Source organism: Micromys minutus (assembly GCF_963924665.1).
Source record: "Micromys minutus genome assembly, chromosome: 4".
Classification (NCBI taxonomy): domain Eukaryota; kingdom Metazoa; phylum Chordata; class Mammalia; order Rodentia; family Muridae; genus Micromys; species Micromys minutus.
In genome coordinates, this window is record NC_137973.1 from 72701072 (window position 1) to 72725926 (window position 24855).

Here is a 24855-nt window from a genome sequence, read left to right on the forward strand (position 1 = left end):
TGTTCCATTGTGCAAGTGAACTATCTTCAGTCTCCATCTATTAGTTGATGGGTATCTAGACTCTTTCTATTTCCTGGCTGTTATAAATGAAGGAACAGTGACCCTAAATGAGAAACTGTCTACATAGCAGGGTGTAGAACCTTTAGGAATGTGCCGAGGAGTGGGCAAGGTGGGCTATACTGTGTTATATCTCTTTCTAGTTTTCTTAGGCACCACTACTCTGATTTCCAGAGTGGAGACATGAGCTTTCACTAACATAAACACTGAATAAGTATTCTTTCCTCTGAATCCATGTCAACATTTACTGTTATTTTCTGTCTCAGCTATTCTGACTATGGTAGTATGAAATCTCAACTACATTAAATTTTCACTTCTCTCAGCACTATGGTAATCAAGCATTATAAATATATTTATTGTCCATTTTTCTCTTCTTTTGAGAACTCTTTGTTTACCTTCATTAACCAATTTTAAATTATATTATTTCTTTTCTTCGAGTCCAGTTTTTTGGGGGAATTCTGTATGTATATGTATATGTATGTGTATATGTATGTGTATGTGTATGTGTATGTGTATGTATATATTCTTTATATAGTATATTATGGATACTATCTTCTAGATATATAGCTGCCAAATATTTTTTCCTGTTCTGGAAACTTCCTACACAATGGAATTATCATGTCTTTTACTATAAAGAATCATTTTAGTCTCACGAAAATCTGTTTCTCAGTTGCTGATACAAATGCTGGTGATACTAGAGTCCTATAGAAAAATTATTTTATTATGCCCATAAATTGAATTATATTTCCTACTTCTTTAACAGATTCAGGATATCAGTTCTTAGGTTGAGGTCCCTGATCCATCAGAGCTGAGTTTTATACTTCATGAGAGACATATCTAATTTCAGTTAGCTATCTAATTTTACTGGCACCATTTGTTAGACCACTGGCTTTCTTCCAACATATATATATATATTTTATTTTTGTTGTCAAAATCATCTGGCAGTATGGCCCTGAGATTACAGCTGGGTCCTCAGTTGATTGATATATTTGTTTTTTATGTCAGTTAGCATGCTGTTTGCAATGACACTTCTGTAATCTAAAATAATGTTAGGGATTTTGGTAACTCCTATAAGATTATTGTCAATTATGATTGATTTGGCTATCCCGAGTCTTTACTGGTTCATATGAATGTTAAAATTAATTACTTTTCGGCTTTTGTGAATAATTGTTTTAGAATGTTAATGTTGAAACTATTAAGCTTATAGCTTATTACTGGTATAATAAAAATAACTTCATAATATTAATATGACCAACCCACGAACATTAGTGTTCTTCCTGTCTGCTGTTATTTTCTTTAACTTTTTAAATGTAATTAAATTTTCTATTGAAAATAGATTTTTATTTATTTTTTTTCGAATACATTTTAAGGTTGTAAGTATTTATGGGTATATATACATACACATATGTATATATGTAACAATAATATAGGAAAAGAGGCTATTAATTTGAGGGGATAGGAGAGAGACTAGACTATTGTTATGAGATGAGAAAATCTTTAAAAATACCATTTCATATTGGCCATCTACTGCTGGACATAAAGCCTGGCCTTAAGAGAAGTTTGTATGCCCAGTAAGACTCCATTGGAGAAAACTAATTTTTCGTTTGCAAGTGTTACCAGTTGAAGATAGCTTTTGAGTTAGGGATATGGAATTGTGTCTAATAATCTCTCAGCCCTGGGACCCCAGACCTGGGCTTGCACACTGCCTTACTCTGTGAGACTTCAGATGAGCCTTGTTTCTTTCATGTTTTCCATTCCCTTTGGCTCTTAAAATCTTTCTGCCTCTTCTTCCACAGGATTCCATGAGCTATGTAGGGAGAGAACTGGTGGAGACATCTTATTTGGGACTGAATCTTTCAAAATCACAGACTCTCTGTACTTTGTCAAGCTAAGGGTCGATAGATCTGTCTCCATTTCCATCAGAGGAAGCTTCTTTGATGATGGATGAGCAAGATACTAATCTATGGTTATAGCAGAATGCTTTTAAGGGTCATTTTGTTGCTATGTTTTTTAGAATAACAATAGTCCCCCATGTTCCTGTTCTATCTAGTCTTAGGTTCTTGGCCAGAGGAGCTGTGTCATGGATTGGTTTTATCTCATGGAGTATACTTTAAATCTAATCAGAAGTTGAATGGTTAGTTACTCAAATTTATTTCTGCTTTGTCTTAATATTCTCACTATAAAACTGTGTGAGTCTATGGGGTCAAGGCATGTCCAAACCCCCAAAATATTCTGTGAGATCAGCAGGATAGGGATCACTCTGCACACATAGCCCTATTCCCTAAGACCTAAGGACATATAGTACAGTAGTCAGGTTAAACTTCCTGTCCCTTTATGGGCTCATGGTCATCATCACCTGGAATTATTCTTTATGCAAATGAGGCACTCTGAATGCCCTGGCTCAAGCCAATGATGTATCCTTACTCCAATAGTTATAATCACCTTCCAACAACTGAAAGAGCCTTCATTCTCCTGACTAAATGAGTTGTTTCACTGAATGTACTTCCATAGAGTCTGTTCTCTTGCTAAACTCACTACTACCTAAGGACACTGAGCTCCCGGGTCTCCTCAGTATCCACTGCTTGTGCTCATGGGTAATTGCGCTGCTATGGAAGGAAACATGGAGCCTGGGCAGCGATTTAATTTTGTGGACACTACCATGGATGACATTATTCTTCTGATTTTTTTTCCTTGTGCTTTTACTGTTGGTATACAGAAAGGCTACTGATTTTTGTGTGTTAATCTTGTATCTTATGTTTTTGCTGAATGTGTTTATTTGTTGTCATGGTTTTCAGGTAGAGTAGTTTATTCTATATATAGAAATAAATCATCTAAAAATAAGGCTATGTTGACTTTTTTCTTTCTGTTGTCTTTTTACCTTTATTTGCTTCCTTTGTCTTATTGCTGTAGTGAAGACCTCAAGGGATTATATTGAACATTAGTGGAGGGAGTGGGCACTCCTGTACTTCTTCCTGATTTTAGTGGAAATGCTTTGAATGTTTCTCCATGTATCAAACTGATGATTATGAAATTTTTGTATATTGCTTTTATTATGTTGACATATATCCCATGTGTCCCTAGACTGTCCATAACTTTTGTCATGAAGGGATGTTGGATTTTGGTCAAAGACCTTTTCTGTATTTAATGAGAATGCTTGGTTTCTTTTTTATTTTTATTCTCCTTATGTATTGGTTTATACTTATTATGCTGATCCATCCATAAATCTGCAGGATGATTGTGATAGATTGGTGTATAACTTTTAAGAATTGATTTATAAAAAGTCATTTTACACAATAAGCTAATAACTTCAAGCTGGGTGATGTTTATATTATCTTTTTACTTACATGACTTAAAATATCCAACTTAAGTGAACTTTTAATAAATAGTCATTTCATTGGACTTAATATCAGATTTCTGTGGGAATCCCAGTTTTTAAAATTAATGATTCATATATTTGTGATCAAATTATTATTATATTCAAATTTAATTGTCTTATTTATGTGTGGTCTCAGAAGGAGACTCACTCATACCCATTTGAACTTCCCCATTACCAAGTGCACACATGTGCATACACATTGTAGGTGTTCTTGGTATGACAAGCCAATCAGTTCCTTGCAATCTGCCTCTCAAACCACAATGAATCTTATTATAGAGACTAATGACTGCAGACTTCAAACAGCCTGCATCTTTGAGATGCCACTATTAAAGAAAGTGGTGGGAAGTCTTTGATGTTTTCAGATGTGATGGAAACTACTCATTTGTGTTTTTATAAATCCCATAGCCTTTCCCCGCAGCCCCCTAAATCACCTGAAACCAATTTCAAGTTCCCAAAGGCTCTTCAAAGCAGTCTTCCTTGGAACTAATGCTGATAGCATTTCACATTGTAAGAAGGTTTGTTCCTTGCATCTCAGGACTTCAAGAAGATCAGAAATTTTGCTTTCAAAGAGAAGAGATATTACTTACTTTTACAGAAATCGCTAGGCTGTTGTTTGATGAGCAAAATGTCACAGGTAATAAAATTACCTGCAGCAGTGAAAAAAATTGTACATAACTATGCAGCTGAGAGCTTGTTTAATGAGAAAGATTCTAGGGAATCCAGAGCTCTAAGATACTTGGTGCAACAGTCCTTTCTTAGTCTATCATTGACCAAATACTGGAATGTAAAGGGTGTGGGCCATGTGGCCAAGTAACTGTAATTAGCTTATGCACTCCTGAATGGGGCATCTGTGAAGCTGAAGACAGCCTTCCATGTGTGCTGGACTCCAATGCCCACAGGAAGCCTGGGTCACATAATTCAGAACATTCATACTATGCATAACTCCTGTAGCAGGAGGTTTAGTCTGTGGCTTCTTAAAAGGTTTTAGATTTGTGGTTACTAGAAACATTCATGAACCTATTCACTCTTAAGGATACACTGGACCCGGTAAAGTTCCACCAGTATTTAATTAGGTTTCCAGTAATTACTTCAAGTAAATGGGAGGGGAATGAAACCTGAGGTTATCATCTCAGGACAGAAAATATTTGTATGTGGTTTTAATATCCGTAGCCCATTTGTTGCTGTTCTGTAGTTTAGAAAAAGCCATCATAGTTAGAAATACACACTGCTGCTTTATCAGGCCACTGGTGACTGTAAATTTCCTGCAACAACTTTAAAGGAAGGGTTTTATTTCCAGTAACTGGGCTTCCACACAAAGAGGGCATGTTTTAGCAAGAAAGCATGAAACAGCATTAAATGCTGAAGAGAACTTAGAAAAAGAGGGCGGAGCTTGGGAAGGGAAGATATGCTTTCTTGTTTAATAAAGCTTTCCAGATGTTAATGAGAAAAACAGAAGCAAGGTTGGAAAACTGGGATCTGAGTAGGACCCAAGAAATATAAAGAAAAGCTCTGATTCTGCTCTGAAAATTATTGTATTAGACATTGATGAATGTAATTTTTTGTGTCCTTTTTCCAGCTAACCTGTGAAAGGTTAGACTATGCCATTTACCTGAAATTAACTTTTTTTTTTTCATTTTTATTGGATATTCTCTGTTTTTTCATTTCAAACATTATCCCCTTTTCCCCATGCTTATCTCCCCTCCTCTTGCTTCTGTAAAGGTGCTCCCTCTCTAAACCACCCTTTCCCACCTCAGCACCTTGTCATTCCCCTACACTGGGACAACAAGCCTTCAGTGGACCAAATGTTTCTCATCCTACTGATGCTAGACAATACTGTCCTCTGATGTGTATGAACCTGGAGCCATGGGTCTCTCCATGTGTACTCATTGATTGGTGTTTTAGTATCTGGGAACTCTAGAGGGTTTGGTTTGTTGATAATGTTGTTCTTGCCATGGAGCTGCAGACCCTTTCAGCTCCTTCGATCCTATCTCTAGCTCCTTCATTGGAGTCTCTGTGCTCAGTCTGATAGTTACCTGTAAGTATCCGGATCTGTATTAGTATGGCTTTGGCAAAGCGTCTGAGGAGGAATCCTTATCTGGTTCCTGCCAGTAAGCACTTCTTGACATAAATGATAGTGGTTTGGTGGCTGCATATGGGATGGATCCCCAGGTAAGGCAGTCTCTGGATGATCTTTTTTTCAATACCTACTCTTGTATTTGTCCCTGTATTTCCTTCCATGAGTGTTTTGTTTTCCCTATTAAGAAAGATTGAGGCATCCACATTCTGGTCTTTCTTCTTTTAGAGATTTATAAGGTCTGTGAATTGTTTCTTGGGTATTCAGAGCTTTTTGGGCTAGTATCTGCTTATTAGTGAGTGCATACCATGTGTGTTCTTTTGTGATTGGATACCTAACTCATGATAATAGTTTCTAGTTCCATCCATTTGCCTCAGAATTTCATGAAGTCATTGTTTTTAATAGCCAAGTAGTATTCCATTGTATAAATTTTTCAGTATCCATTCCTCTGTTGAAGGACATCTGTGTTCTTTCCTGCTTCTGGCTTTTACGAATAAAGCTGCTATGAACATGGTGTTACATTGTTGGATGTTGGGGCATCTTTTGGGTATATTCCGAGAAGTGTTACATCTGTGTTCTATGTCCAATTTTGTGAGAAACCATCAGACTGATTTCCAGAGTGGCTGTACCAGCTTGCACTCCCACTAAAAACAGAGGAGTGTTCCTCTTTCTCCATATCCTTGCCAGTATCTGCTGTCACCTGAGTTTTTTGATCTAAGCCATTCTGACTAATTACATAAATATAAAAGAATCAATAATCTTGAAACTTTGAAATATCATTAAATTATAAACATCTGACAATAGAGTTTTCTGTCTAGGATCTTGTTCTGCCCTAGATATGTGATGCATACTTCCTTAGGGTTCAGTATAATTCGGTTTTCAGGAGATCTAAGAACATATAACTCAAATTCCATAAGTTCTAGGTAAAAATCCTGCTCCTTTCTTTGTGGGTTGGCACCTATCTTTGTTGGGTGCCTACAGATTTTTCTGATATCTCTGAGATGATTTAAATACATCTTAGGTGTTAGGGAAATATTCTCTCTCTCTCTCTCTCTCTCTCTCTCTCTCTCTCTCTCTCACACACACACACACACACACACACACACACACACACACACATAGATGTATAGATTTTGCTTATCTAAATATATATTCAACGATCCTCTGTCCAAACCATCTACATTAAAACATACCATGCTGTATGTGAAAGAAATCCAAATTATTAAACATTATTTACACGGATTCTCCAATTTTTCAAACACCATTACTCAGCATTGTTAAAGCCCCAATACTGGATTGTCCCATCCCCAAAGTTTCCTACTGATTGTGTCTAGAGCAGGGTCTAAGTATACGCTTTTTCCATAGGTCTTCAACTGATGCCAAAGAAGCCTGTCTCAGAGTCCCCTGTTGGGAACCAGTAGAATACAAATGGGCAAGCTGCACCCTTCCTTGTCTCTATTTTATTTCATACCGCTGCTCTCTGTGGCCAATGTTCAGTGGCCCTTTTGATTCTCAAACTCATCATACTTTATTAATCCATTTTATATGTTGAATACCTCTCTCCATTTAACATAAACAAAGTAACTCCTTCTTATGAGATCCTTCTTCATAGACTGAGTTCACTTTTAAGTTATTCTTGTCTCTATACAACTTCTTTGTAGAACTGAACATAAATGGTCCACATTAATAAATTATATAATCTCGTTGTTAATGTAAACCTTCTTTACCATAGACATCACTGGATATGTACAATTCATTAAAGTTGAGTAAATAAACTACCTTATTTATTTGAACTCCACAAGTGTCAAATATAGTATATTCAACATAACTGCTATTGGATCAAGTATCAATGGATAATGATTGGATTGGTGGTTATAAAGTTGATAAACAAAAGCAATTCATTCCATTTTTCTTACTGTGTCTATTCAAGGTTCAGATAAAATTCCCTTGAAGACTATGGGGATTCTGCTATTGCTATCAGTGGACACTACACTGGAAATGTGTCCATTCAATCTCTAGGTGCAGTGACAGTTGTCCACATATATCACTCAGTTAATCTCTCTGAGTCCTTGCAAAGAGACAAACTGTAGAATGGATCTCTGAAATCGCCTTAATACCTCAAATAATTACCACTGAAATTGAATCCTAGATTCTTGATTCAATTTTTGTTAGTCAATATGCAAAATTTGAAATTATTTCAACACTGTAGCTGAAGATACTTCACTGAGATTTCAGTCACATTGCAATTACAGAGATATGTGAGCTTCTAAATGATTATACAATAAAAGCCTTTTCGATTTTGTATATTATTGGATAATTGAGCTATAATTTATTTCAATAATTGGGTTTCCTATTATATTTTAAACACATCTGTTAAAGTGGTTATTATATCATCACTGATTTTATAAGTTTAGGTTATTTTATTTTCTTTTATTTGATTCTATTTTATTTTATTTTGTGTGAGCGTTACTAGGAAGACTCTTTTGTAAAAAGCCATTTCCAGTATCTGGACATTTTAGCCACAACCTTATATAAATAAAAAATACTTAGGAAACATGCTATTTTCTAGAGTTATAGACCATTCTGCTCTCATCTGCAGACCTGAAATATCAAATAAAAGAGTACATATGTGGAGTACAGTAACTGGAGCCCTCAGAGAGTGATAGGTGAGAGGCAATATCTAGATGGTGATCAGTGGCATATATGGGATCCCTGGGGTGATCAATGGCATCAATGGGATCCCTGGGGTGATCAATGGCATCAATGGGATCCCTGGGGTAATCAATGGCATCAATGGAATCCCTAGGTGATCAATGGCATCAATGGGACTTCTGGGGTGATCAATGGCATATATGGGATCCCTGGGGTGATCAATGGCATATATGGGATCCCTGGGGTGATCAATGGCATATATGGGATCCCTGGGGTGATCAATGGCATATATGGGATCCCTGGGGTGATCAATGGCATATATGGGATCCCTGGGGTGATCAATGGCATATATGGGATCCCTGTGGTGATCAATGGCATCAATGGGATCCCTGAGGTAATCAATAATATCAGTGGAATCCCTGGGGTGATCAATGGCACCAATGGGATCCCTGAGGTAATCAATAATATCAATGGGATCCCTGGGGTGATCAATGGCATATATGGGATCCCTGGGGTGATCAGTGGTATATATGGGATTTCTGGGGTGATCAGTGACATCAATGGGATTCCTGGGGTGATCAATGGCATCAATGGGATCCCTGGTGTGATCAATGGCATATATGGGATCCCTAGGTGATCAATGGCATATATGGGATCCCTGGGGTGATCAATGGCATATATGGGATCCCTGGGGTGATCAGTGACATCAATGGGATCCCTGGGGTGATCAATGGCATATATGGGATCCCTGGGGTGATCAGTGGTATATATGGGATTTCTGGGGTGATATGGCTGTGAGGTGCTTCATTTTTGCAGGCCTTCTCTCTTTTTTTTCCCCTTACCGCTTTATTAAAAAAAGATAAAAATAAAAAGAGGGATACACTTACAGATTTTTAAAGAAATTTTGGCATAACATTTTTATGAATAATTTTGTCAGTACTTAATTCTTTTAGAGGTTTGATAGCATGCATAGAAATCCCACTAGTTACCATAAGCATGAAGTACATGTAGGACAGAACGTAACATGGAAACAGATTTCTTGTTGGGTATAGATTAAGTATGATGATCTGTGAATACCAAAAATTGCCACAAGGCTTCTCTTGACTTGAACCTTTGTTTCTCTTGCCAGGTCTCATTGTAAGAGAAGTGAGCATTGAGATTTCCCGCCAGCAGGTAGAGGAACTCTTTGGGCCTGAAGATTATTGGTGCCAGTGTGTGGCCTGGAGTTCAGCAGGCACTACGAAGAGTCGGAAGGCATATGTGCGCATTGCATGTGAGTCACTGCACCTGGACGCTCTTGGGCACAAAATTGATGGGAATACACGAAGGTCTAGAAATCTCTGGCCCCTTGTCAGAGTTCTAACTCCAAAATGCCCTCAGGGTTCTGTATGAGAACCATAGTTCCTCAGAAATTACATTTTTAAGAGGTATATTAGATCTGGTAGCAATTAGGCTATGGAAGAATCAACTGTTATGTTCTGTTCTGATTTTTGTTAGTTTGTTTAGTTTAGTTTTTAATTGATTCTTCTAGCTTGTTAAAATATTGCTTGGCAGTGTTTCTGTGGGAACTAGAAGTCTCCTGGGCCAAGACTCTCTCCTTAAGCTGAAGCTTCATTTGTGCATTGGAACACAGCCCCAAAATGATGATTTCTAAAACATTCCAACTCAGAAATGAGGGAAAGCGTCTCTCAAACAATGACAATGAATTAATTATAAAGAACACTTCTGTTTTAGATAGTTTCCAAGAGTTCCTTATGAAATGTCTTAGGTCCAGTGATGTGCTAGTCAGGAGATCTGGACCCTTATCCTCACAGAGCCCTTATCAGCATGTACCTCACTCCTCTGTAGCAATGTGAAGTCTGATTTCCCTGGAGCATGTAGTGTCATATTACATTCCATGCTGTCACTCTCTAACAGATGATGTGGCCACTGAAATGTATATCTTATTTGCCGAACTCTGTACCATTTCTTTCTACTAAATCCTCTTGCCTGTCTGATGTCAATGTCCCATTCATGTGTCCGAACATCTCTTCAGTACTGACCAATGTCACCTCTGAAACATGATCATCTCTGGCTCCTTTTCTTCTTGATTGAGATCTGCCCCACTTCCCAGGGACCTGATGTCTTCCTGTCCTCCAGTCAGTGTTCTGGGCAGTCGTCATAAAACATAGGCCTCACCTCCTCTCACTTCTACCCCACTTCCTTGCAGAGACTTGCCACATAAATCTAAAATTCCATATCAAAACACCAGGGAGTAGGTGACCTAAAAAATCAGAAATTTCCTTTGTTGTTCTTTCGAAGACTAGATGTTCAAGATGAAGATGTCAGCAGTCTCAGTTTCTCCTGAGGCTTCTCTGCATCTTGCAGACAGCTGTCTTCTTACTGAGTCCCTGAAGGGCTCTTGGGATCCATCCTGGTGTATCTTTATGTGTCTGTATTTCTTTTTTCTTACAAGACACAAGTCAGGGTGGATTGTTACCCATCTAGACAGCCTTATTTTAAATTAATCACCTCTTTAAAGGTCTCATTTTCCAAATGTCATCACATTCTAAGCTACTGAAAGTTGTCATTCAGCATCTGAATTGGGGAGGAAAATATGGCTTAATCTATAACCTGTCTATCTCCCCCATCAGAGCCTCTGGCTCTAAAACATTAAGGATCTCTAAAGGTAAGTCACATTGGATTTGAACTCTCACGTTCCTTACCCTTCAAATGTACTTCATGCCTGCTTGCTTCATCCTGTTTACATTTGTGATATTTTTAAAAAGTTAATTTCCTCAGTAAACATCTATTCAAGATTCTTTATTTCTTGTCTGTCCTTGGACAGTTTTACACTTTAGGATCGATCTGGTGAGACAAGATGAACTCTAGACAAAACAAATAATGAAGCATACATGATGTGTGTGGTGGATAACTCAACAGGCAGGAAGATGCTGTGCTTGAGAGAAAGGTTTGGGGATGGGTGTCTGCTGTGAGCTCTGGTTCCCTGCTAACCTCAAACCAAGGGGGCAGGAAGAACAAACACTTGAGATTCCCAGATGACAAGAGAAAGGTAAGGACTGGGAGTCAGGAGAAAATGGGAGGGTGGAGAGTTAGGGCATTGGGAGTTCAGTGTGATTTGGAATACCAGCAGAAACACATCTCACGTGCCTGCCCAGAGTCACTGACTGCACACTAGAGAGAAGCAATGCTAAAGACAAAGATAAAGGTTAGGTGGCTTCTCCCGGGGCTTTTGTGAAGCTGACATAGAAGAAGCAGAGAAGAATGTGGATGTGAAAAAAAGAGGGAAACTTTTCATTCAAAAGAGAAGAAACTTTCCCTGGCTTTTGATCCATGCCCTATCCCCGTTTCCAGCCCAGCTTGCCTGTTCTTATTTGTCTGTTTCCATTTGCTGTGTTGTTTCTGTTTCACCGGTGTAATCCTTGCAGTGAAGAATTCTATTTTACATAACCTTGTATCTTCGGGGCTTAGAGCAATGTCTAGGATATACTAGATATTTAGTACATGTGTCTAGATGAAGCTCCTAATGAAGAATTCTCTGTGAAGCTTGTAGAAATGCTGAAGATAAAGATGGCTCTCTGAATATAGCTCAGGATTTTTTTTTTGTGGCATCCTAAGTGTATTGACCAATAAGTCACTGCAATGTGGGATATACTTAAAGGGTAACTATTGATGACTGCTCTTAGGAGAAACATAGCAAGGTCATTACAGATGTTAGGTGGAGGACTGAGTCAGTACGGTTGGGCATAAGGAGTAACTGAGCAGTTGGCAATAGCACAGGGGTACCTGGAGCTAGGAAGGCCCTTGGGGAAAAGGCAATATTGTGCTTCTGTTCTTCCACATTGACTGGTCAAAGGATACTTTCTACTCCCAACAGCTTATGACTCAGGCCGAAACAGCTTCTCACATAGATAGCAGTTCCCAAAAAGGAGAGATTTCACTGCCTGTACTTCCAACAGGTAGGATCAGGCTTAGGACTGTTGGAACACCCACACCCTCCACATAAGTTTAAAATTAATTCTAAATATCGCTTTGAACTACAATGGAAAAAGGAGTGTGACATAAGTTACTTTTTTCCTACTCTTCTACATACCCATATCAATCACAGTAAATATTTCAAGTGCAGCCTACACTCTATACCAAATTAATCTATAGAGAATACAGCCTACACTCCATACCAAATTAATCTATAGATATGCGTAAATGCTGCAGAGTTTCACACAATATATTCTTATGTAATAAACTTTGAAGGTCCATAGATATTTTTAAGAAAAGATTGTGTTTCCAATTTCATACCAAAAGGTGTAGATAGGAATCTTTATTTTTTTATTTTTAAATTACATATGTGTGCAAAACCTGTCTAGTTTTTTTTTTTTTTTTTTTTTTTTTTGCTATATTTTCTAAACTTCTTTCTCTAACTCCTTGCTTTTAAGGAGTTTGACATTTTCAAATAATCAAAGAGCAACCTTTTCCCTGGCACCTTTTCCCTCTGGTGGTAATTCTCAGAAGAGGTGTGCCAATAACATCTTAACTGAACCCACGCACATGTAGCCAAGGCATCCAATCACACTCATGACTGTTTACTCACACAGATACAGATCATGATGAGCCTCAGAGCAAGAGCTTTACTTTCCCTCTGGCGAAGGTGCCCCCAACTAGTCGACCTCCCACATGTAGCACAATATTTGTGGATTTCGGAGTCTTCCATGCACCAAAGGAACTGTGTGCTTTGAACAGCAAGACTTGATGGATGGCCATCTCATAAATAGCAACTCCAGTTTATATTTGTCACGGTGAACACAACCGTTAAATCTGTGTGATCAGTGCACTCCACCCTGCTGGTACTCCCACGCCTCCTTTATCCCTTCATTTAAGCTGTTTTCAGAAAGGTAGGGAGAGGGTTTGATGAACTAGTCATGTTTATGACCAATAACTCACACATTCAAGCTCTATAAAATAGAAAATTAGTGCCACAGTCTGAGCAGAGGAAAAATTAGAAATTTTAAAGCAAACATTTAACAAGAAATTAGCTAAGAACATAGCTTCCTTGATCAAACTCCTTAATTTCTACTAAAGGTATCAGTTTCCCTGAGTGGACAGTCACTTTCCTGCAAAGTGGCATGCCACAGCCAATCATTTTTAGGAGAGAGGGTTTGGTTCCCAAGTGCTTCAAGTTTAAGGCCAATTTAAGAATCCCAAAGTGTAAGACAGGAAAGGGGAAATCCAACAAATCTGTTGAGCAATGCTGTCTAGGGTAGACTTGAAGTTGATTTTCTCACTGTTGTAGAAGCTACTGTACTGGCAGTTTTTCTTTTCTGTCATGTCTGAGGAAGGAAGCAATGTGAACACAGTTAAAAGCATTTATCTCCAGACCAGGCTGTATTATATACAAATTCCCATTTCATCACTGACAAATGAGACATTGGTCAGGTTACTTAACCTCTCTAAGCCTTAACTTCATGAACCATGAAATGAAAATGATAGGACTATTTTGTGATTAAAAGAGATAAATTTTCTAAGTGTGTGACAGACCAACAGGATAGATCATGTGTTCACTGAGTGATAGCAGGTGTTCCTCCTTCCAGTTACATAGTTCCGGTGGCTCTATACATTTGTTTTCAGACTTACACATACTAAGCAAACTTTGAGAGTGAAATATCACTTCTTCCTTCATCCCTTTGTGTCTGTCCAGGCTGTCAACCCAGGAGGCTGAAATCATCTCCTGATTCATACAATATGGGGCCATAATTTCCCCCCATGCCTGAGGATAAAAGAAAGAGCCACATGGTAACTGCTGTCCTACAGATCTTGGGTGAAAATGGGATGTGAGTGCATAGAGAATCCATCTTCTTGCAAATGTCAGGACAGTTCCTTGGGATAGCTCCTGAATCACACGAACTAACCTGTAAGTCACAGTAGTCTCACAAAGGCTGCTGACAACAGACATGCATTAGACAGTTCTTGGAAAGAATTAAGGAGAGCCAAGATGAAATTAAGTCTAATAGTATGTTGTATAGAGTTTCAACATATAATACAAGAAAACACGTCTCAATAAAATACTTAACAGCTTTTAATAATAGTCTTTGGGAATGGTTCTGTGCATTCTTATAGGACCTCTCAATGAAGATCACACTCAGGGCATGTGCTCCAGAACCCCAGATGCCCAGAGAACATAGTCTTTAAAATGATTACAATAATGTTAATGGTGCTACTAAAGCACTGTACATGTATTAGCTGCTTGGCCATTTCAAGTATTCTGTGATAAGTGAAAGTATCTGTCCATTCCTTATAGATAAAGGAAATCAAAAGAAGAGACTAAAAAGTTCTGCCTAACATCCTGCAGCTGGAGTGTGGAAAATCTTGTCAATCCAGGAGCAAGTCTTTGCTTTAACCAACACACTGAGAACAAATAAGGGGGAGATGGTGGCATATTGTTTTTACTTCGTTGGGTTTTGGGTTTGGCGAGGTGGAAGTTCTCAAGATTATCTTTTCCATCTGATGAATCCCTGCAAGCTCCCTTTTATTTATAGTATAAAAGTATGAAGGGCCGTGCCTTCCAACATCTCCTTTTTGTATGGTGCATATAACTATACCCATGTTTTAGTTCACAACAGGCAATATCTTAACTCTACAGACAGGCAATTTACACAATCCCTTCCTTCCCTTCTCAAATCTTCTCCCCCTTATCTACTGACAGCTCTCCTTCATCTTTCCATTATATTGTATCTTTACTGAAGTTGCCTCTTTGGGTGAGTCTGTTAGGACCCCAGCCCTGCCATTCTCTTAAACACTTGTTTTCTTCATAGCATTTGGATTCTTTATAACTTTTCTTCTTCATGGTGATTATCTTCCCTAGAAGAATATGTGCTCCAAAGTTCATAGACTTTTTGGCTTTGGTGTTGTAACCTCTGTGCCTAAAACTAGTTCTTTGCTTGTGGCTGTGGTAAACAAAGGAAGATAACAAATAGATGAAATGACATTGAAGACATGGGACAAAATGATGGTATAATCCTGAATTTTGTCCATTTATTAAAATGAGTTCTTTTCTGAGGAATTTAAGGACAGCTCTAGAAAGGGATTACTTCTGTGCTTTCTCTCAAATTTCCATAAACAAAACACACCATCCCTTGATAGTTTGGTTCTTTGTAGAGCACTTAGAAATATCTACTACACATGTCATAATGTATTAAACACTTATAGTTTACATCCTCATGACCCCCTGAAAACTCACATCCATGTAGACAAAATTGTTTTATTGCTAAATAATGAATAAAATTATCTATAATAAAATATTCCTGGGGCCATGTGGAGACCAACACTCATAAAAGAATGAAAATAATAGCTGTTCTGTGTTCAGAAATCTCTACATAAGGGTACATTTAAACTTATGGGTTAACATGTCGGTTTATATGTGCATAAGAATCATATCTTAGGGTCTTCCATGCTACTCTTCAATTTTCTACTTGGTTGTAATACCTAGCATAAAAATCATTAAACAATTTAACTAAATAATATATTTCTTTAACTGGGAATTCTTAATGACCATACTATGAACTTAATAGCATACTACTGAATTTCTTGGTAAAACAGAGCAGATTTCTCAATACCAATATAAATAGCTTATTCACTAACGTACATCTCTGAGATTTGGCTCTAGTCCTTTAGGCAGTCATTAAGCCCCTAGAGCCTGTTGCAAATGACAGAGTCTATATTTTGATTTCAAAAAAAATTGACCACATGGTTCAGACATTGGGATGGAGTTCTAACAAAGTACTCTTTGTTGTATTTAGTTAATGTAGTCATAAACACTTTACTATGGTTCATATGATAAGCTTAAAAGCTAGAGCTCATGGCTGAATGCATTTACCCAAATATATGTTCTTTTCCTGTGGGCAAAACGACTCAAATCTCATGAAGTCTCACACATTCATGGACATTTATAACTCACCCTTATTATTGGAGGTCGACAAGTAACTGATTGCACCCTATATCATAGAGTTACATTCTGGAGAAAGTCATCCATCCCTATGTTATAGGTGCAGTGTGTAACCCACAAGACTGAAAATTGAAAGCATAGTATATTTGTGCTATAGGAAAAAGAACGCTTATAGCTTGAATACTTAATTGCCAAAGTTTTATTGGCAAGCACTGCATTGCTTTTGTATTTGCAAAGAAAGCCTTAAAGTTTTGAAATATCAGGTTCCCCATCCATGAAGTTGGCAAGTCTTTTATTATTTATCTCTAAGACTTACCTTAAAAATATTGGGATGACATCTAATCATTTATTTTCTGAAACTAAAGATGCTGTGTGAATAAAAAAGTATCTTTTTCATAGCTATTGCTCTCTTCCTCTACATTGTAATGGGTGTCATTTGGACATCTAATTCTAAAATATTTTTTCCTACAAGACCCTTTAGCAAGACTATAAGAATACAAATGCATTTGTCCTATAAATGCCCTAAAGTCAATAAATAAGAAAAAATGGCCATGATGGCACATTTTCACTTCAGGGATTGTGTTCACCTGAGATTCATCAGTTTAAATGATCTGGGTGCAATGAAGAAGAACCGGCCTTGGTACATTAAAGATATTGCCAGCCTGCCCTCCTGCTTAAGGATGCTGGCTATGTCCTCAGGTATGAATTGTGATGCTGTAGACATTTTCATGGTCAGTTCTTAGGAAGGTCCAAGAACTTTGGCTCTTAAATAAGGAAAGGGGGTTATCAAGAATTAAGGTCACAAAGTAAACAGTTAATATCTATTAGCTTTCCTCATTCTTCTTAAAATACTGTTTTGGAAATCAACACCAATGCATTCTTACTCAGTGCCTGTATTCTAGCCACTGCTATTTCCCGGGAATCACCTGAGGCAGGCCCTGTCATCACCTACATTCTATCAATAATAAAATGGAGACGTGGAAACATAAAGAAAGTTGACTGACTGTCTGTTTTTATAGATAAGGAACTTAATGAACGCCTTCTCTCTGTAATCTACCTTACTGCATATATCTACATACCTAGGAAGCTACTTGTGACTATTCTGTCTAACCATTTAGCATTTGTGAGTAGTTGGTTTTTTGGTGGGTGGCTCTTTCTTAAAATTTACAATATTTTGAAAGGAAAGCACGTGAGAAAAAAAAGAAAACTCTTTTTTAACTATTGTACTCATTACATGTAAAGTTTTAAGTAATATGTTGCTTAATATAGTATTTTATGATTTAAAAAAAATCACAGATCTGATTATCCATTTCTGTGACAGAAAGCCATTGGAAAACTTCAGACACTAAGACATTAAACCACCAATATTTCACTGTTAATAAGTGGCCAAAGCTCTGAAGATTAATCTAACTCTCTCCAAATATGCCCAGTTGCTTGGTTCTCAACGCTTACATCCTGTTAACTGCCAAATTTTATGATTTAAGAATAAATTCTACTCTAGTGTGACAAGATAATTAGCCCTTTCCATCATCATTGGAGGACAGGTACAACTTTTCCTTTTAAAAATATAAGTATTAATGTCTAATGTGACCATGGAATTCTTTTATTTGATTAAAAAAAAAAAGCACTTTGAAAACACAGTGAAACAATTTATTTTTAATCAAAAGTGCATTCAGTGCCTCTGGCCATCACACTCGTAAAACGAGCTGAGAAAGCATTTAAAAGTTAAAAACTGAGAGGCACAATCGAGCCACTGTGTTTGCTTAATGTAGGAGCAGACATCCTTCCAAAGTGCTAAAGACGGCCTGCAACACATCACTGCAGCATAAATGTCTCCAACGCACAGCGCTGACATAAATCTAGAGCCATTTGGTCAAAACAAGCTCAGTTTGAAGGAAGGCAAGCTTAATCCTAATTGAAGTTTAGCCTCTTGGTGAAACGTAATGAGTTAAATGGCATGCAGTTGACTCTGGACCCTCCACAGCTACCATGACTAGAGAGGGCAAGACAAATGAGCATCTAAGAGACAGCATCCAAGAAGAAACTTTTAATGAAGCTGAACTATCCTAGGAAGTTTATTATTATTGCCTTCACAGACAATATGCAGTTACTGTTACATTTATTACTTTCTACATGACGAATAAAAAGCATAGAAACCTATCCCAGTGCTGATTGCTGTCAAACCTAGATCATGTGGACCAAGGATCCATGCTAACAACCACTATAGTGGGGTTAAATGTGACCCTCGGAGGCCACTCCTCACCCCTAATAAAGAATTGGACCCTGATCTCAGAGTTGTAAATGTTTCACAGTGATTGATGTAGATGTGATGGTCCCCAAGACTGGAAGTTATTCAGAAGAAGGTGTGCCTCATGTGGAGGATGGACATAAATGAAAATTTAGAATCCAAACCATAGAGAAGAGAGATGTAGCCAGAAGTCAAGAAATATTGGCAGCCACTGTTACAAAGCCATAACCACTACATCAAAATATCTGGAATACTTATGACTCAGCTACTTGGCAGGCTGAGGCAGAATAATTGTCAAGTTGTAGAGTAGGCTGGGCTATGGAAGGCATTCAGAGACAGGTTGGGCAAGCTAATTAGACCCTTTCTCAATACAAAGATATTTAAAAGGGTTGGAAATGGTCATATTAATATAGAGTATTGCTTACTTATATGTATGAGGTTCTAGGCTCAGTACTAGTAAAAGATAGTATCCATCATGTTGGTGATCCTGTACATCATTGTAAAATGGTCTGACTGCTATGCTTCCCCCTCCCCTCAGGTCAACAAGCTTCATGCTATCAACTGCAGGGTAGAAAAAGAAGCATCACCTGCTGACTAAGATCTATGACTTAGGTTTGACCTGCAGACACCCTAGGTTGAGAGGCTACTGAGCATACATTCGGATTCCATAGAAAGAGATAATTGATTAGTTATGGACATTTGAACTGTAAGGGAAGGCAGTGGTACCAAATATCTGCCATTCTTATTCTAAGGAAGAGGCAGATCATAATTGATCATGACAGCTTCCTGCTGTGCCTGAAAGAGCTTCAGCCTTCTGGACATAGCTTCCAGCTTCTGGATATAGCTATAAGAGCAATTAATGACTTTCATTTGGCAAAGAATATGGGGACATCTATATTGGATGTGGTCATCAAGAATTGCAGGAATGACAACTTATCTTTTCAGTCGTCTGAAACTCATTTTACCAACTCCAGTTTTAATAGTCTACATCTATTTAAAATGTCACTATTTTCTAAAATTTGTACATTTATTGCCTAACATTTTTTCTGAAAGTGGGTAACAGGATAAACATTGTTATAAAATACAAATGAAAATATTAGCCATCTAATTTTTATAAAATTCAGCCGATTTTTAAAAGTACCTTGGCTGGTTTGCTTATTTCTGTGTTCAAAACTCATAAGCAGGGCACTTAAGTATAAGGTTTTCGTCAAGACAGGATAAGGGGATAAGAATCATTAATATTCAGGAGCTCCAAAACTGAATTTCTTAGCCTAATGATCTTAAAGTTGCAATCCAGAGGCAGAGCACACATAGGGCTTATCAATTATAATACTTAACCCTTAAAACATTGCCCCACTAACATATTTTAATGATGTTTTAAATATTTGACCACATAGTAAGCAAATGCTACAACAAAATCCACATTCCAAACTTCTACCTGCAATTAAATTTAAGGCTGTGACCCCCAGAGCCTGTGTTCTTTTAGATTGTGTGGAGCAGAGCTGAGCAGCAACAGAAAAGACATATTTTTTGTGTTGTTTTTGTTTCTTTTCCTACTAAAACCTGTTAGAGGGAAGAAAAGTGGTCCAGGTGAGTGGTGGGTTTCAAGAAAAAGAACTGATGCCTAGTTTTCTGACATTTTTTTCTTACAACTTTATTTTAAAAAACAGATATACATGTACAGATTTTTAAAGGCATTTTGGCACAAAAATATATGAATATATTTTGTAAGTACTTGGCTTTTTTTAAAGGTTTGATAGTATGCATTGAAGTCTTACTAGTTACAATAAGCATATTGCCTACATATTCCTTATAGACAGGGAAGTTTCAAGTTGTGCATTAGAAAATGTTAGTTATTAGCCAACAGAGAAGAAGGGTCTTCCGCTGATTTTTTGGAATTGCCAGAAAGGAATTGTTTTCAAACCAACTGAATAGAGCCACACTTCAAGATCATGTCTCCCTCATTATAAACAGCTTCCCATGATGCCTGGGGTATTTACTGCTGGGCTACATAGATCTTGGCAGATATCTGATCATCAATCTGTGGTTCTCAAATTACATTGGTTGGATACAGCCTGTGGAGTTTGTGAGAACCAGTCATTGCTTGAAAGCCTTAGATTTCACCTTGTGAAGTTTCCACCAACCAATAGAGATTGGAACCCATGTCTTTCTTATCTATTATATTGGAGTAATAGTGACAGTGCCAAATGTTGATATGTCGTGATTTTTTTTTAATAATACAGGGAAAGAAGAGGTGTGGGGTTAATGTTTGCATGGGATATATTATGCTATATGCTAATATGACATTACAGATTTTATAGATTGGTACCCCTCCCGCTTTGGAAAACTTTTGCATAATATTCACTTTCGTTTTACTAATGAAGAAACATAGAAGAGTTATGAAGTCAAGTGGTAGAGTCAACACCTGAATCCACATTTGTCTATAGCAAACCCTCCTCTTGGTCAGCATGGTATTCTCCCTCCCAAATGCTTCCAGACCTATTCTAAATGATTTATGCCAATAATGTAAACATGCTCTATTTCATGATCCACCAAACCTATATTTGCATATAGCACACATGCAATATATGTATATATATATATATATATATATATATATATATATATATATATATATATATATACATAACATATCATGATTCATGATGCATTTTAATATTTTTCTTTTTTTCAATTTCACTTCTTCAGTGCTGATTTTTAATACTCTGACAAGAAATTGTCACCCCTCATAATACCATGACAGGGTTTTAGAATGATTCAAAGTTAAAATTTCTATCTACCAGGACACCCAAGAGATTATTAGCTTTAAATGCCTTCCAGTATCATTCAAACTTCTGTCTTTTGATTATGTTGTGCTGATTGTTTATTAACAATACCACAAACACATGGAACTATGATTTCGCCTGTTGATGATGTCTCTCTTCTTCCTATAATACACAAGAAAGACATTCAATAAATATACTGTAACAAACATACTAAGGACTTATAAACGGAGAAAGGAATAAATTCTGTTCCCAAAATAAATTAGATTCATAGATAAGATTTCATAGAACAAATAATCAAAGTCTATAAAACATATATATTTTTAATGATTAAAGATTGGAATAAATTAAAAATAAACCTGAAATTCCAAAGGAACAGTACAGATTATTACACATTAGAGTTTGTAGATAATCAACATGTGGTGAAACTTTGTAAGAAAAAGACATTTTAAAAATATGTGCATAAATAATTAACATCTAGAATTTTCTGTATACACAGTTTGTAATTACTTACTATAATATAGATATTTTATATTTTAAAATCTTCAATGCCCTACTAGCATTCAGTGTGGATTTTAATATTTATACAGCCTTACAGAGTTTAAATAAAGAGAAAACCCAACTAATATCAATGCTGTAATGTTTTTATACCCTATTCTATATAAATTAGAATCTGAATTAAAACTCCATAGTCTACTGCAGATTAAATCATTAGAGAATTTATCAGTTAACAGGATCAACCTATAATAATGCTTAAACATTGTTGTCTAAAATTATCATTCTCCAGTAAAACCTGAAAGACTGGACATAGTTAACAGGTATAGACTGTTCCTTAAAGGTTGGAATTAAACAGCATTTGTCCTTTGAATAGGCAACAGTATTAGTCACCTGTCTGCTTAACTATGGTTGGGAGATCTTTTTGCTGACAAGTTCATGCATTTACATCTTACATAAGCTGGGCCGTAAAGCACTAGTGTGGTTCATCATACTCTAAGCTGAGATTTATTCATCCTCAATTTCACGTCAATGTGTACATTCATCAGTGTATACAGTTCAGACAGTCAGATAATGGTGCCTGAAAGCGATCCCTGGGGAGACGTGTTCACCCCTCTCTTCTTAATAAGCAAGGTGACATGACAGAATTTCTTATATATTATTTTGAGTATGGATTTATCTATTATTCTTTACTGTTGTCAGAGTAACTTAGAATGTATATATAATAAACAAATTCTTATTTTTTCGGTTTTGTGTTATATATTACATTACATTTTTTACATAAAACTTTTTTTATTCAAAAATAGTTCTTATCTATTAGAAAAATGTGTTCACATCATAAATGTCAAGTCAAACACCCATTCTGTGCCTCCTGACATGATACAAGGAAGATATTAGACCATCTCTATGTCATTCTGATAAATAAGGTTTAAGTGTCAGAAAATAGATACAACAACACTAATGAATAGTGATCAAACCACATGACTTCTTCTTAGGTACTTTAAAATGGATAAAGTACTTTATTTTTAAACTTTATTTTAAAAAATAAAGACAAAAGAAAAAAATTTTAAACATTTTTGCATAAATGTATACAAATACATTTTTGTCAGTGCTTGGGTTTTTTTTTTTTTCTTTTTTCTTTTTTTTTTTTTTTAAGGTTTTATACTTTGCATTAAGGTCTTACTAGTTACAATGAGCAAAAAGTACATGTAAAACAGGGTGTAAGCCAGAATTAGTCAACGTTTTCTTGGTATGTAAGGATTGAGCATAATAGTTTTTTTGTTTGTTTGTATTGTTTTGTTTTCCTTTTTTCTTGAGCTTCACACAGTCTGTGAGTTGTTTCTGGGGCAGTCCGAGCCTCAGGGGTTAGCACCGCACTATCAGTGACTGCATATTATGTCTGTTCTTTTGTGACTGGGTTATCTCACTCAGGATGATCTTCTCTAGATGCAGCCATTTTCTTAAGAATTTGGTTAAGTGATTGTTTCTGACAGCTGAGTAGTATTCCATTGTGTAAATGTACCACAATTTTTGTATCCATTCATCAACTGAAGCACATCTGGGACTTTCCAGCTACTGGCTATTATAAATAGAGCTGCTATGAACATAGTGGTGCATGTATCTTTGCTGTATATTGGAGTGTCTCTGGGGTATATGCCCAGAAGTGGAATAGCTGGATCTTCAGGTAGTACTATGTCCAATTTTCTGAGGAATCACCAGACCGATTTCCAGATGCAACCGATTTCAGTTTACAACCCCACCAACAATGGAGAAGTATTCCTCTTTCTCTGCAACCTCACCAGCATCTGCTGTCATCTGAATTTTGGATCTTGGCCAATCTGACTGGTGTGAGGTGGAATCTCAGGGTTGTTTTGATTTGCATTTCCCTGGTGGCTAAAGTTATTGAGCACTTCCTTAGATGTTTCCCAACGATTCCATATTCCTCTATTGAGAACATTTTGTTTAGCTCTGTACCCCATTTTTTAATAGGGTTGTTTGATTTTCTGGTGTTTAGCTTTTTGAGTTCTTTGTATACCTTGGATATTAGGCCCTCTATCTGATGTGGAGTTGGTAAAAATCTTTTCCCATTCTGTTGGCTGCCATTTTGTTTTCTTGACAATGTCCTTAGCCTTACAGAAACTTTAAAATCTCATTAAGTCCCATTTGTTAATCTTTGACCTTAGAGCTTGAGCTATTGGTGTTTTGTTCAGAAAATTTTCTCCTGTGCCTATGTGTTCTAAGGTTTTCCCTACTTTCTCATCTAATAGTTTCAGTGTATCTGGTTTAAATTGGAGATCTTTGATCCACTTAAACTTGAGCATTGTACAAGTAGATAAGAAAGGGTCTATTTTCATTCTTCTGCATGCTGAGTGCCAGTTGGACCGGCACCATTTGTTGAATAGGCTGTCCTTTTTCCATTCAATGTTTACAGCTCCTTTGTCAAAAATCACGTGACCATATACATGAGGGCTCATTTCTGGATCTTCTATTCTATTTCATTGATCCACATGCCTATTTCTGTACCAGTACCATGCAGTTTTCAGCACAATTGCCTTGTAATATAGCTTGAGGTCAGGGATAGTGATTCCCGCAGATGTTTTCTTGTTGTTGAGGATGGATTTCGCTATTCTAGGTCTTTTGTTGTTCCAGATGAAATTGCACATTGATCTTTCCAACTAAATGAAGAACTGGGTTGGAATTTTGATGGGGATTGCATTGAATCTATAGATTGCTTTTGGTAGGATGGCCATTTTTAAAATGTTGATCCTTCCAATCCATGAACATGGGAGATCTTTCCATTTTCTGAGATCTTCCTCGATTTCGTTCTTTAGAGGTTTGAAGTTCTTGTCATACAGGTCCTTCACTTGTTAGTTAGAGTCACACCAAGTTATTTCATGTTTTTTGTGACTATTGTGAAGTGTATCTTTTCCCTAATTTCTTTCTCCACATGTTTCTCCTTTGAATATAGGAAGGCAACTGATTAGTTTGAATTGATTTTATATGCAGTCACTTTGATGAACTTGTTTATCAACTGTAGGATTTCTCTGGTGGAATTTGCAGGGTCACTTAAGTACACTATCATGTCCTCTGCAAAGAGTGATGTTTTTACCTCTTTCTTTCCGATTTGTATCCCTTTGATTTCCTTTTGCTGTCTAATTGCTCCTTCCAGGACTACCAGTACTATGTTGAATAGATAGGGGAAGAGTGGGCAGCCTTGTCGAGTCCCTGATTTTT

At 36.9% G+C, this 24855-nt stretch overlaps 1 protein-coding gene across 2 annotated transcripts in view; it reads left to right on the plus strand.

Annotated features, from left to right (window-relative positions):
* UNC5C (unc-5 netrin receptor C) overlaps positions 1–24855 on the plus strand; it is a gene marked incomplete at both ends in the record, with an annotated part of 354396 nt that overhangs the window by 232397 nt on the left and 97144 nt on the right. For both annotated transcript variants that reach the window (XM_080915102.1, XM_080915103.1), the window contains one exon: positions 9289–9432. In XM_080915102.1, the coding sequence (XP_080771228.1) occupies positions 9289–9432 (144 nt within the window). The remainder of the gene's footprint in view (positions 1–9288; positions 9433–24855) is intronic.